Source organism: Gadus chalcogrammus, chromosome 20 (genome assembly GCF_026213295.1).
Source record: "Gadus chalcogrammus isolate NIFS_2021 chromosome 20, NIFS_Gcha_1.0, whole genome shotgun sequence".
Taxonomy (NCBI): domain Eukaryota; kingdom Metazoa; phylum Chordata; class Actinopteri; order Gadiformes; family Gadidae; genus Gadus; species Gadus chalcogrammus.
Genome location: NC_079431.1, coordinates 2,417,354 through 2,432,901, shown reverse-complemented (window position 1 = coordinate 2,432,901; position 15,548 = coordinate 2,417,354). Strand labels below are relative to the sequence as shown.

Here is a 15,548-nt window from a genome sequence, read left to right as displayed (position 1 = left end):
TTATGTCATAATCTGCAGACAGAGTCACCCCAAGTCCTCGATGTAATTTTGTTTTGCCTAAAGGAATCTCGTTCTCGACATCATAACCCAATTATATTTTTCCAACATCCACACAGGTCCATTCTGACTTTAATGTCTTAATAATACATACTATATTCCAAGCCTAGACTATCCTTCATCACCACACTTCAGAAGGTGTTGTATTTGACTTGTATGAGGGTATACACGCTGGTTCTGGACCCTATCCTGCAGTGAGCGCGGGGTTATGAGTCACAGAACACATTTTAGCCTGCAGGCTATTATTCTAGGGTTTTTTTTGCATTGAAAGAGTTCTGGTTCCTCGTGAGTTCATTAGGACTTGGGAAACTCTTCCAACTGTCAGTTGCACCAACAATAATTAAACTTTCAGATATTTCAGTTAACGATTTTGTGTTGACCTCTGTGCCTTTATCCTCATATTCTGAGAATTGTGCTTCCAGAGCACTTAGTTGGTCCAGTCCACATTTTAACTCTTCTGAGAAGATGTGTTGACTTGACCCATAAAAGGTGTTCTTATTTGTAAAAGGGTATTTGCCAAATCGTTTTTTACATAAACGTAGACTTGCTGCATGGTCATATGCTTCAGACCTACACTCACAATCAGGCTTACATGCAGTACAGGCAACCCCAAGGCGGTGCCGTCATAATAAACTGTCAAAGTTCACACCACAAAGCACCTGATGCAGAATCATGAACCCAATCCGGGTCCACACTTGTCATTTGCTCCTGTGATGACGCAACTACTTCCTGCTGAAACATTTTGGGTGAACATTATGCTATCTGACGTCATGACGTTTCCTTCTTTCTTTCTTTTGTCGAACCAATTATCTGTGGGTCTTCCGTCGTCCATATATACCCTGTAGAACCGAATTTGTGTGATGAAACCAGAGTCACAGATTCGATTCTAGGGGAGTATATTGTCGATGAAAACACTTCGATGTATTGACCACTTGCTGTCCAATTAGCATCTCTCGCTTGATGCAGCCCGGCCAATCACAGTGTCTGATTGTTCATCCCTCATCTGTTAACAGTTACATTATAAACCCAGTTGGATCAAAAGACTTACACATGTCGGCAGATATTATTGATTATTCGTTATTAGGCCTGTATACAATTGTGAATTATAGGCCTTCACCAAGTAGAGATAAAGGCATATCATTATATTTGGTAAAGGACAGAAATAAATGATGCATTTCAATAAACAGGGAACATAATGGTATTATTTATTCATTATTTCATTTGGTTTTCCCTTGGAAGACCTTCTCATCGGGTCGCTTCTGTCCTATCATTGATTGTCAGGGCGACGGCAGTCCAGAAGTGGTCTTAGACAGTGTGTGTGAAAGGAGACGAGCAGATGAAGGGATGAGATTCGTGTAACTTTTGGATGACCCCTTCCCCACAAAGACTCTGCTCATCAATTGTCCTCCGTCATTATTCGCCCCTTTTATGCCGCAGGGCTTTTGTAGCTTTTGTTGGTTTCTCGCTGTCCAACTCCAGCGTTTCAGTCGGACGCTGTTAAATAATATGAAACATATTCTTACAAGAATAAAACGAGCAAAAGTAATTTGATGGAGGGGCTGTTGATACTCATAAATGATGTTGTTTATACTGGGGTTGCTGCATGGGGTTATGAGTGTGTTTTGTTTTATGTCGTCTAATTATTGCTTAGGCATTGTTTTTACTTTCTAAATGCATTTACTGAAACCAATAACAGGATAAATTCTAGAATAGTTGAATTTCTCTCTGAACTAGTTATATAAAATTGCTTATCTGTGTATGTTTACTCGTTGATGGGATTGCAACCCCTCTATTGGCCGACATGGTCACATGGTCTGCTAACTTTATTCAGTTGACACCAAGTAGGAGGGCTTTATGGAGGGTGGAAAAAAGACAACTCGAGAAAAATTAGTATTTTCTACCTTCAGAAATTAATGGCCATGAGTTCGTATATGGTGAACTCAAAATATGTGGACCCAAAATTTCCTCCTTGCGAGGAATATTCACAGAATAACTATATATCCGACCAGGGCTCGGACTTCTTCAGTCCAGCGCAGGACACAGACTTTCAGCAGCACCCAGGGCTCTACACACGGCCAAATTACGCGGATCAGCCCTTCAGCTGCACCACCGACGTGCAGGACGGCGCGGTGCCGCCTCGGGGTCATGTGCACGACGCGGCCGACCGCCCCAGCCCGTTCACCGGCGGCCGGGATGAGCAGAGTTCCCCGGTCCAAATGACCGGACCCCGGACTTGTGGACAGGAGCAAAACACAAAGAGCCAAAACGGGATACAAGCCAAGCTGCCGGCTGTAGTTTATCCCTGGATGAAGAAAGTCCACGTAACTACTGGTAAGATTTATTTTTGCCTCCATAAAATGATTTTTTTTTGTGGCCGGCTGAGGGTCCCCCGTTTTAAAGGGCTAGAGAATTCATCAGTGTAATATTTATGAGAGTCTTTGAAGGCCTCACCAATTACACAAGTCATAAATTTTTATTGCTCAGGAAATAGGGCACTAGGTCTGTGAGCTCTTAAAGCGCTCCTGGCGCGGTGTAATAGTGTTCAGGTGAACTAGTTTGAGGGGGAATGGGAGATACTGTAGAGTTACATTCCTGCCCTGGACTCGTGTTGGTGGTGGGGCGGGATGCCTGGAAGTTTGGAAGAGTTTGGTGTCAATATTCCAGCTATGTTGTTGTTGTTTTGTTGTGCGGTACTCTGAGGTGACATTTGGGTTCACTTTCCTCTTTGTTTCCCCACAGTGAACCCGGATTACACCGGATCCGAACCAAAACGCTCCAGAACAGCGTACACCAGACAGCAGGTTTTGGAACTCGAGAAGGAATTTCATTTTAACAGGTATCTGACTAGACGGAGGAGGATTGAGATTGCACACACTCTTTGTCTCTCGGAGCGGCAGATCAAAATTTGGTTTCAGAACAGAAGAATGAAATGGAAGAAAGACCACAAGCTGCCGAACACCAAGGGCCGCTCAGCGCCGGCGGCCAGCCATATGCAAAGTATTCCGAAGGAGAACCAGACTGATATCACAACTTTATAGAGAGAAGTTCAATTAACTGTACATTATACAAAGAGTGTGTTTGCCTTTTGCATGGACCTGAGTCGTTTTACGCAATTTCTATTCAACGAACTAATGACCCAAGAGGAGATGATGCAGAATAGAATCAGAAATCAACCCCTTTACCCTCCAGGAGATACGAGCATCGGGCCTGTTTTAGAAGGTTTAATCCTTCAATGGGCACAGTATTACGCAACAAACTTTAGATTTTTTTGGAAATATATATAAAAAGCATTAATTTTATCACCGACTATATTGAAAGTAATCACTCGTGTCCACGTGCATTGGTTCTGGGCTGTGGATTTGCTCGATGCGTGGGGTTACATTTTCTTTCTTCAAATTATACATTTTAAATATATATTTTTCTGTAATGGAAATACTCCATACTTAACGAAATATACTTGAAACATTTTTCAGTGGCACCACAACTCAGAAACTTAGTTCAGTAAGTCCGATAGAGGCCTACACAGAAATCGTTTCTATGTATTACATCGTTTAATTTATTTTGTACAACAATGCATTGAGTAGTTGATAAATATCGCCCAAACATTCCGATGATATTCGTATCTGAACACTATCCTGAGTGCCCTTAATCGGTTATAAATCTCTCTTGACATCTTTGTAAACAGTGTGTATTTTAAAAGGTTCGTCCATACCGCCTTAAACTCGAAAAAAGGTATGTTGTTCTTGCATGGCACCAAAATAATGCTCCTTAGATTTCTCTAATTCGAATGATATTTTTCCAGAATATTTAGAAAAACGAATTCATTCCTTATTCCTTTAAGTATTTTTTTGTTATTTATTTTGTCAAACAATTGTATATTTTCGTGTAGCAAGTTTAAATTTATTCGATCAATGTTTTTTTATAATTGTAAATGCATTGGAACTCTTTATTAGCATGCCATTTACGCAACTCCTAGTCGACGTTCTTAGTTAACGTCGAATCCTAATCATTGACATCCATTCACACCAAACGAACCAGGGGCTTTGGCGTCACGTTCCGAGACGACTACTCATGTACTCTCCCACCACTCTCCTAGGAACAAAACGACGATTGTTATAATAAACTCTTCAGAATACGCGCTGTGGAGGGTTATAGCGATGAGAGGCGGAGAAGGTATTTAAGTGAAGTTCGACCATGGCAGCCGTGCAGGTTCAAGCAGGGGACACTTCTCCTGCAGCCTGAGACACATTTCAGCCGCGAGGACTGACCCCGGGTACCTGACCTCCATGCAGCCACAGCATTTCTCCCACACACGCGATGCGCGCTGATTGTAAGAAAAGAAAAAAAACAAACTAAAACCAAGGATTTATAGCTATTTTCCAGTGAATAGATTTCACGATTTTAAAGGTATTGAAATATTTATTTGATCAGCTGCAGACCTGCATCGTTCCAATGAATGCATTTGTCCCATGTCTCTTTGTTATTGTATTTTATTTTTGTACCTGCGTTTTACATTGTATTGTGCATCCAGATGTGAAAGTTATATTGGAAAATAAATATTTCTACCAACTATTGAGTTAAGTGGTTACAAATCAGTTAATTAAGAAGCATTTGATTAAACAGGATATGGTTATAATTCCCAATCCCCATTCTTGTAAAATCAAACTAATAACTTCTGGAAAAATACTTTTATATACTGAGTATAATGTAAAGGCAGACCAATATAAATGTTTTGCATATTGCAATTAGAATATCCCTCGTTGCAGATGTCTTCCAAAGAGCGGCAAAAACCCGAAGGCTCATAGATTTAATGTCCAGACGTTCAATGAGGAGAGGAGATGTAATTATTGAAGATAGGCCTAGTTATTCATGTACAATGAGTGTAGCTGTAAAATATTGATAATTAGCCCTGTGAAGGACTTGTTTCCATGTCTATGAGATTAGCAGGCACGTTTTTGGAAAAAACGTTTATAAAACTTGATAGAAAGCGTTCTGGGAGAAGTTGGGATTTGTTTGAATGTTTTATTGGTTTCAGGGAGGATAATAGGCTCAGTATTCATACGATGGGGATATTTCACATAATTAAGATAATACACTTACGGGAGAATGTACAACCGCAATACATGAGCCTACTCAGCAACACAAACACGTACGCGAACTAACAATACACACTAAAGCCCAACTGTCATATCCTACACTGTAGGAATTTAACACACGATAGTACATTTAATTCCCAGTGTCACTCCATTGGCCTGTGTGGATAGGTCAATTCGTTTTAATGGTTCTCTGCAAACACCCAGTGTTGCCCGCACCACTTTTATTAAATTGCGAAACTTGATGGTTAGAATAATAAATAACATCGTGTTACAGGCCTACAAGCCAGTAACGACGCTTAATTCTGCATGTAGGCACTGCCCTGATGAACAAGCCACTCCGGCTGAGTCCTTCAGGGCGGGAAGACTTCGAGTATCCCTACCAGCTTGGCAGGGGGTCTTGTCTACCTGGCTTCTGGAAGATCCAGTCAGAAAGACCTGTAACTTCACCACAATACGTCTTCACTCAGACACCGTGAGGAGCACGGCGAGATGCAGCCTGACGTTTGAAACAAAAACATTTCCCTTTAAATGTTGGGCAGTGTGTCCGTCTCCATGACTACCAACAGGCCTGGGCTCGCCCGCGTGCAGGATATATGGGCCGCCGTGACACTCCTGTCTGCTCATCCATGCGTGTGGCTTTGTAGTTACACGTGCACGCGCCTTATGGCTCCTGAATGAGCCGCGTAAACAAAGGTGATGGGTACCAACCGCCTGTATGCTGGAGAGGCGACAGCACCCTGCACATTGGGGCGGAAAAAACAGAGAAAACAAAAAAAGAAAGGGGGGGCGGTTGAGGGGTAGGGGGGGGGGGGGGGGGGGGGGTAGCCTACAATGGGTATGAATCGTGAAACAATCATAAGTATTATGTTTAAATGTATATCCAATAACTAGTGCGTTTTGATAACGCCGGCCCATTGAGGAATATCCGTATCCAAAGATATGATTACATAATTACGCATAGGGTGTTTCGCACCGTGGTATCATCAAAGCGAAACAAACACTGTAGTGCACATTTAGTGGACCTGCACACAAACAGAACGCAATCAGGTCAGAGACGCCGGTGCGTGCAGCGGGAGCCACGTTGACCTACATGTCTGAGAGGAATAAACGCGAGCCAAAGGCACTGCCATTTCCAATGACATTGCACCGAATGTAGAATCCCCCGGTCGTCGCGTTGGCCATGGCTCACACACGGCCATATTTGATTCCCAGCTGTTGGTAGCGGCCGCGCCGAGCGAAGACAGCCCCCCCCTAAGATGTATTAAACTGTGCTGTCTGCATTGTGAGATATAATTCCGGAGACTATACCACTAGGCTCTCTGTGCTTGACCACGTGATTGTCTAAATAATTAATGCAGCACGTCCCCCTAGAAGCGCCGCGGCGTCATTAATCCAGAGGACTCTATCAGACTTGAAAACTGAAGCGATCCCCAAGAAAATAATATCCGACCGGTCCGGTACTCGGAGCGACTGTATCCGTCACTTTAGCGCAACATCCGAGGGGCAATGGATGCTCGGTAGGTAATTTTTCCGCTTTTCTGTGACTGTGGAAGTGAATGGCGATATGTGTCAAATTGATGATCTATTGCGCCCTTTGATGTGTGCGCTCTAAACAGATTTATAGTGTGTTGCATTGTAGTCACATTTGTGTGTGTAAGGGTGTGTATATTTTATTTTTATTACGCTGACCATGCCATGTGTATGCTTGCAGGTTAGCCATGGATCTTAAATGCTTGGTATAATCTCTTTTTTCTAATTACGAAAGAGTTGCTCGCTGACTATTTATGGAATCGCCATACTTGTTAAATACAATTGTGTAAGGCTCCTCCAGTCGGCAGTTTCATGATTGCATGGGGTATTTAAATGAGAGCCTTCCTTCTAGGACAACATTTCACCCGGTAGCACACTATAACAATTATTTATAGATCAATTATCAATTTTATATTGTTAAAATAAAACAAATCACGTCGTTTCGTGATTGGCTGATAAATGTCGGGCGTAATTCCTAGTATTTTTTATTTGGTTGAACATCAGAGTTTTATTCTGGGGAGTTGGAGGAACTTTGGGCAGGTTGGCAGACCTTTCTGGTAGTAAATCATTGGCAGTAATTTTTTAAAAGGGTGCTTGGCTGCTGGGGGGCCGGGCGAAAACTGTAAATCGTTCACTTTTATTACCCCCTGAACATATGCTGCGACGCTAGCGGGCCGAGCCTCAGAGCCACAGCTCGGAGCCTCCCTGCTCGCAGCCTTTGCTAAGAGCCTCTGCTCAGAACCCCGACTCAGAACCCCGACTCAGAGCCTCTGGTCAGAGCCCCAGCTGAGAGACCCGGGTCAGAGCCCCCGCTCGGAGCCTCTTTGCTCGTAGCCTCTCTGCTCGGAGCCCCGGCTCACTCACCGCGCCCCCAGCCCGGAGCTTTCACCGCCGCACCTCCATCCTTCCAGGCGCTCAGCAACACAATCTCACACTTTTTTAAATCATTTTTCTTATTCTTCGTTGGGGAGAAAGACGATGCATTCATTTGATAGCGACGTGAAGGCTGTTCTCCAGCCTGCCGTCTGCAGCGACGTGTCAGACCGCTGGCTCGCCAAACAATAGAGGCTTATTCTGACGTTTATTTCCATACAATTTCGAGTCTGAGTTCGAGTCCATTGTTGAAAAATGGTAGCGATTCAAAGTATCATGATAGAGTATAAAATGCATCAATAACGATGAACTAAAGGGCCTGTTTATGGGACTATTGTCCATGGGGTGAAAGTACAATTGTTAAATATTGTTCATAGCATCAGATTCATGTCTAGGGCTATTCTGACTTTGCCTGGGCACAGAATTAAAATCCACTTATTACACACACAAACTAAACACATAGATAAGAGCATTTTCAAAGTAAACAGCACAACAGTAGACATTTTATTGTTGCAATCCTGACATAAGGAAGAAATGCATCGAAAACCCTAGATTTACCATGTTTTATATCATCAAAGAATGTCCCAATGCCGTTATAAGCGAAGCAGGAACCCAGAAACCTGTACATATATATATGTAAGGTATAGGCCTGCATCTCAGATGGGAAACAAACGCCACCCTTTATGAAAATGGATTCGTGAGGTAAGAAGCAGGCTGACAGAATACAATCTGATCACGTGAACAAATATGCTTGTATCTCAAGGCAGTGCCTTTTGTCATCATAAAGGTTCCGAAACGCCTAAATCCTAATGCCAGCCCGACATATGTACAACCTATATGTTTTGAATTCCTGCAACATTTCCACGCTTGATTGATTGCCAGGGATCTTTTGGGGGAATACGGAGACCGTGTTGGCTTTTTATTGGTAGTTGAATGCGAGCCATTCCATTCTATCGGGAATACTGTCTGCATTGGTATATGGAAATGTCTGAAAAACAGCAAGATCAGGGTTAGGACAGCATTGTCTACAGAGAAAGGGTGAAGGATTTATTCCAGAGACTGCGTGGAAAGCAATTGAGTCTGAGGGGGCCACTGCTATATGATGAATTGATACACAGGTAAGCAATTGCATGGCAAAATGCAACCTTTAACCATGGGTTAATATAATGCAAGGAAATAAACGTGATTTATTTCATTCAAGAAGCCGATGCTTATTAATATTGCTCTCGATGCCAATTAAATGGATATAGAGCCACGGCGGCTATGCATTTCAAAGCTGTAATGGATGTTTCAATATTTATTTTTAAATATTGCTGACAGAATGCTTGGATGTTTTCGAACAGTTTTCCTTTTTAAATGAAAGCCCACCGAACAGAAGAACTACGGGCAGAACTTTTCATTTGGTTCTGTTGGATCGTAAATCACCTTAATTTGTTGTCTTATCGTCAAGGTGCCGTAAGCTTGATTTATGTGGTTATAACTATGGCTTTGTTCACCTGCAACCTTATATTCTACATGTATTGATATTAGGCTGTGTATCTGGAGAGACACGCCACTGGATGATGATGTAGAATCAATGCAGATGCTTTCTATGTTTATTATTTCTGTGGACTTTAACCGTGGACCCTCATGTGTCGATGTATATTCTTTTAGGCCGTTTTAACCAAACGATTGGCCTGAATCAAACGCTTTTACGATCTATTAGGCCACTGACTGATGTCTGATGTATCATAAGGATTTCTTTGAGAATTCAGCTTTTCTGAAGTCGACTATTTGCCGAATGTAGGTCTATTCATGAAAACAGTTTTGAACAATGTCTTGGTTCTATGTAGGCTCGATTATACCAGATTACAAGTTATATTTGATTCTCTTCTGCACTGAGAAATGCTGTGCTACTCATAAACAAGATACTTTTATGTTTACCACAAATACTCCTTAATTAGGATCAAACACGGCTTTGACAAATCGACTAATCTGCTATATTCTCAGAAATGTGGAGCAGCAGCCTCGCCAAGAAACAAACATAAATTGATCCTCGACAGTAAATACAAATCAAAACAACGTACGTCGTTGACTATACTGCCTCATTTTGAGGACAATAATATTCAAAAAAAAATTGCAAAACCCCTAAAATATTTATAATAATAATAATGCTGAATAACCTTTTGTTTGACTATGATGTGTACCCACGGTGCGTAGGCCGGCTAAGAGGCTGTGATGAAGTGCGTAACACGTCCTCATGGACCGCTCCACGCACAGGCCATTGTGCGCACCAAACTCACCGTAACAACGCGTAGGCGAAAACACTGCTGTGTGAAAAGACGACCATGTCTGCCACTAGACGCGACACTATGTATTCAAAAGCCCTCAAAATAACACGTCCCTGTAGTCCGAGGGCCCGATATGGAGGCGTATGACCTACTCCTTAGAAAAAATCCAAATGGAAGGCACTCTTTAATTTAACGGCTTAATATGCAATTTAAGTGCATATTAATTCTATATGACCGTTCTTTTCTTTTCAAGGAGAGAATCTAGGAGATTCAGGAATCAATTAGGAGCTTTTAACAAGGCATTTCCTGAGATTTATCCCCTCCGTCGTCAGTCCCTGGCCGTCGACAGTCTCTTCTCTTTCGGTGTATCCAGAGTAAAAAGCCCGTCGCCCCGTCGTGGATGATTCGAGAGCGAACCGCTCGTTGTTCATTAAACTTTGTGGTAATGCTGAATGACCCAAAGGTCACCTAAAAAGCTTATGACTGCTAAATATTTGGTCTTGCTCTTTGTTCAAAAGTGCACATGCAACACATTTTTCTTGGAAGCCCCGGGTGTGTTTTCTTGGTACGCAGACCCATCTCACCAGCCATGGAAATCACTTCATTAGACTTGAAGATAAAATATGTTAGATGTTGTTTTAATTCACAAGTTTGTCAACACAATATTTAACCCGTTTTTTTCCATGTAGGCCTAAATGTATTTCCGCGTTTATCATATAATTAAAGTCCTATACTGATAAAACATAAATATGTAATAATGATAACAACATATAAATAGTAATAATAATAATTATATAATTATAATTAATCATATTCGTATTAATAAAAAACATAGGCATAATAATAATGATATAAAGAGCTAAACATCTATCTATCTTATTTGTGTCCATTAGTGAAAGTAAACACAAGTGTGTGTCTAAACTAATTCCATGTTTGATTAAAATCCAAAACGAGTGAATGTATGGTTTGCTTCTCCCCAGGTCCAGATGTGAGCAGTGATGAATGCGTGAGGAGTAGGAAGCACGTCTGCGCAAATTACGGTGAGTGATATTTATTTAATGAAAACAAAAACAAAATATGTAACAGCGAACCGATTTCCTGAATGAAAGGAAGCCGTGATTTAGAGTAATAGGCTATACCAGAGAGGCTGATGTCTTTGACCGACCGTAAATCACACACAAGTTGGAAAAGCTCTTGGGCAAGGTAATAACAATGCACTGGGCCGAACCTTTGGCTACGATTGGTTACTAAGGCAAACGAAAGCATACTAAAACTTCAAAGTGTAGTCATCAATAAGCCTCGTACCTCCACACTAAAAACCACTATAAATAAAAAATAATAAAAATAATCCAAAAACATAGCCTACCTTCGCGTTCATTAACGACTGATAATACCACGAATGTAGCCTAATCTGCACGCCACAAATACCTGATAAAAATCTGATAACGACATCGACATGCACGAATTCAATCAAAACGCAACAGAAAATTAGGTTGGTTTCGCCTCTCCAGCCACCAAGCAGCCCGGGATACGGATCGCTTCGGCCGGCTTGGAGCCAGGAGGCGAGCCGCGACAGCAGGAGCCCTTCAGACGGGGCCTCCGTTTATAAACCCATTGCTCACAGGCACAGCTCATTGAGGATAAAATTCTTCCCCCTGCCTTCCACCTACGCTCAGTTTTACACTTCTAAGAGTTCCGCGTCTCCAGGAGGAGTATGGTGGGGCTTTGGAGTTCTCTCCGGGGCGTTTACAACCATCACATTTGCGGTCATAAATTCTGCTGCAGTCCACACTGACAGGTGCAATTGTTATGCACGGCGACCACTTTGCCTTCAGGAGCCACCAGCATACAGTAGGAATGTAGACACCCGACGTTTGATTTAGTTATTATACAGATATACATCCTCCCAATGAAACACACAGCACCTGTTCTAATGTTAGACATTGACCGTTGTCTTTTTTAAATATATAAATTAGGCCTGTCTTACTTAAGTTTAACACTTATTTTTTTTAAACATACATCATCTTGATTGGACCGAGCAGAGAGGAGACAAGATCATTATATCTCCTTATAAATGCGGAATGAAATTATAGATATCTGGATAGGCCTTCTCCCATCCTACCCTAACGCACCCATCCCCCACCACAGCAAAGATCCGCCATCACAGCCCCTCCAATACATAGCCCCCATCCCGGTCAGACATCAGATGAGTCCGTGTGGCGTTATACACGTTTTATACAGCGTGTGAGAACAGCTTGCTGAGCTTTGGGATGAGGGGGGGGGGGGGGGGGGGGGGGGGGGGTGGCGGCGCTGAGGTGGATGAGTTTCTGTTCAGTCTTGTGATTAGTGAAAGGGTTATTGTGTGCGCGTCTCAAAGCTGATTCAGCGGATTTCTAGAGGAGGCCTAAAGCCTCGACCGAGCCTTTGACAGAAGTTAAAGTTTAACTTTTGGCGCTCTCACAAATGGCCAACTGGAATGGGGGATGCCCATGGCTGAAGGGCTAGCTGTCCACATCTAAACAGTGACTCTTGCCCCGCAGGAATAAGATATTCCAAGAAATAGTTTTGATTCAACATTTTACCCAGTGATATCTTAACGTCGTTGTGTATGTCTTGCGCGTGAAGGGGAATCCTTAGAAGGATACCTCATGTCACATGTATTAAAGCCTGATTTCTATCTCCTTTTTTATAGGCCACACAAAAGAGCGACAGTGGGAAACACCCATCACGTGATCGCAGATCCCCCCCATGCCATTGGCCAGAGGCGTCGGCCTGCTTTCGCCTTGAACCCACACCATGCAGAAAGCAACGTACTACGATAACTCTGGACTTTTTGGAGGCTATTCCTACCCCAAACCAGACTCCTATAACTATGGCCCGGCGGCCCACCAGGCCTATACCACGTCCAGCCTCGAGAATGACTACCAGGCCTCGGTGTGTCCAATTCAGACCACGGCGGTTCGCCCCCCCACCCTTAAGGACACGGACCTAAACGGAGACTGCATGCGTCAGGCAAGCAGCAATCAGAGCAACAGTCAACCGCCTAGTATTGGGGAGCCGCCAGCCCCCCCGCTGTCCGCCACGTCCCCCGCCCCAAACTCCTCTTCGTCACAGAAGAAGAAGACCCCCACTAACGGTGCTACTAACACCTCCACCCCGGTGATTACAAAGCAGATCTTCCCGTGGATGAAGGAGAGCCGACAGAACGCCAAGCAGAAAGGCAGCGGCTGTACGTCTGCAGGTACTGAGAACTGATACATGCTTCTTCTCCGAGGGCGAGACACAGAGCTTATTATTAACTTATATAGCCTGCACGAGTGTACACAGATGAGATGGGTGGCCGTTTGTTTACCGTGTGTGTGTGTGTGTGTGTGTGTGTGTGTGTGTGTGTGTGTGTGTGTGTGTGTGTGTGTGTGTGTGTGTGTGTGTGTGTGTGTGTGTGTGTGTGTGTGTGTGCAGAGAGAGATATAGCTGGAGGGAGAGAGAGAGATGGAGAGAGAGAGAGAGAGAGAGAGAGAGAGAGAGAGAGAGAGAGAGAGAGAGAGAGAGAGAGAGAGAGAGAGAGAGAGAGAGAGAGAGAGAGAGGGAGAGAGAGAGATGTACAGTCATATTGTGTGAATCTGCATCTACTTGACGAGTGGCGACCGATATGGAAGTGAATTAATGTGATTGATGACTTCTCACTTCTCACGGTCTCTTTCCAGGTGAGGTGAGTGACGAGAAGAGCCCGCCCGGGCCCGCCTCTAAACGGGTCAGGACTGCTTACACCAGCGCCCAGCTGGTGGAACTGGAGAAGGAGTTCCACTTTAACAGGTACCTGTGCCGCCCGCGGCGCGTCGAGATGGCCAACCTCCTGAATCTCACCGAGCGCCAAATAAAGATCTGGTTTCAAAACAGACGGATGAAATACAAGAAGGACCAGAAGGCCAAGGGGATCATGCACTCTCCCCTCGGACACTCCCCCGACAGGAGTCCGCCGATGAACGGCCCCAGTCACCTCGGATACTCCGGGCAGATCCCGGGCGTCAACACCCTGAGCTATGACGCGCCGTCGCCCCCGTCCTTCGCCAAACCCCAACAAAACATGTACGGCCTGGCCGCGTACACGGCACCGCTAGGCGGCTGCCTGCCGCAGCAGAAGAGGTACCCGGGGTCCGAGTACGAACATCACAGCATGCAGAGCAATGGCTTTGCCAACGCTAATTTACAAGGCAGCCCCGTGTACGTCGGTGGGAACTTTGTTGATTCCATGCCAGCCTCGGGCCCCATGTTCAACCTCGGCCATCTCCCCCACCCCTCCTCCGCCAGCGTGGACTACAGCTGTGCCGCCCAGATCCCGGGCAACCACCACCATGGACCCTGCGACCCCCACCCCACGTACACAGACCTCACCTCACACCAAGCGTCTCAGGGAAGGCTTCAGGAAGCGCCTAAACTTACGCATTTGTAATATGTGGTTTCCGACGTGTGTGCCAAAAGTATGTCGCGATGTTTTATTACCTCACTTAGTCTAATAACACTCCGAGCGAGTCATGTGTATTATTACAGTATTATTGATATTGATATTAATGCTATCGTGTGATTATTTCCCTAAATTCAGCTCTGTCCATTACCTTTTTTATTTCAGTTTGGAGGATTCGTATGCAACACGTTAACTCGTTTATTTTCCTTTGTTGTGCAATGAGCAAATTTGGAGACAAAAAAAAATTATGTTCCATTACTTGAAGGTGAGTCCGTATAACACGACATTAGATTGTCATCTTTAGTAGAAAAAATTACGGTTAGTAAAAAAAATGAAGAAAAAATCCCAATCTGTTGTCATTATCCCGTTTTGATTCAAAGGTATCGTATTTATTTATTTTATTCCCATTGCGTCGCATTATCTCTTGTACTAGCATATCGCCTATTTATGGTTTAACGACTTTTGTATTGCACATTATTTATCCTTTATATGCGAATATTTAAATGTGATGTTTCTTTTGTATGATTGGAGGATTATTGCACTTGAAGCGTGCAGGTGAAACAGGGTTCGGCTTTTGCTCGCAGGGTAAGCCTATTGTTGGGAAATGTAATTTCTAATTGTAAACGTGGGATTTAAAGGGATGTCTGCCGGTGTGTGAGCATCACTGGGCCCTTCGTGGTTCCAATTTTGTGTCAAACTTCGAGGCTAAAGCGAAACGTAGACTATCGAATACTAGGCATCCATTTACAAACCAGCATGTCATTTTGCGTAGCTCATTTCTACTTATTTTTTTCTTGGTTTTACCATTGTTATTTAATTCAGTTTGGATATCCATACATTTACGAAGGCCTAATGATATCGAAATGTTATATTTTATTGTGTTTAACATTTTGTAAATAAAGTGCTCAAATATATTGCACAGTGTGGTGCTGCGTCATTCCTAGGCCTCCCCCCTCGGTGTTTTAAGGCGTGTATCCTAAAGATGGGAGAGACTGAGCAGTGGCAGATGACGGTAACAAGGCGCTATTGACGTGCAGTTGCAGGGCACTAAAACAGGCGAAACCGCATGGATCGATAGCTGAGAGTAGCCTTTAGACTGTAGACTCGCTATCAGTGCGTCTGCGGTTCTGGAAGATGGAACAGGCTGCTCTCCAAGACGGTGGTTTCTGGAATAGGCCTATATTGATGTCTGTCAATATGTTTTTTATTTGTATACATACATGTTCAAAAATATGCCCAAATGCGTAATAACACGCATGG

General features: G+C 43.6%; 2 protein-coding genes across 4 annotated transcripts in view; both read left to right on the top strand.

The window, feature by feature from the left end:
* hoxd3a (homeobox D3a) overlaps window positions 1–15,188 on the top strand; it is a 19,565-nt gene extending 4,377 nt beyond the window's left edge. For 2 of the 3 annotated variants that reach the window (XM_056580061.1, XM_056580063.1), the window contains exons 2-4: window positions 10,807–10,866; window positions 12,519–13,067; window positions 13,531–15,188. In XM_056580061.1, coding sequence (XP_056436036.1) covers window positions 12,623–13,067; window positions 13,531–14,276 — 1,191 coding nt within the window. In that variant the 5' untranslated portion in view covers window positions 10,807–10,866; window positions 12,519–12,622 and the 3' untranslated portion in view covers window positions 14,277–15,188. Of the gene's footprint in view, window positions 1–6,454; window positions 6,671–10,806; window positions 10,867–12,518; window positions 13,068–13,530 lie in introns of those variants that run through there. The other variant, XM_056580062.1, reaches the window with a different exon arrangement.
* hoxd4a (homeobox D4a) lies at window positions 874–5,909 on the top strand. Its single transcript, XM_056580064.1, has 2 exons — window positions 874–2,388; window positions 2,797–5,909. Exons 1-2 carry the CDS (start codon window positions 1,971–1,973, stop codon window positions 3,093–3,095), a joined length of 717 nt encoding a protein of 238 aa, XP_056436039.1. The 5' UTR covers window positions 874–1,970; the 3' UTR covers window positions 3,096–5,909.
* Window positions 15,189–15,548: the final 360 nt, after the last annotated feature.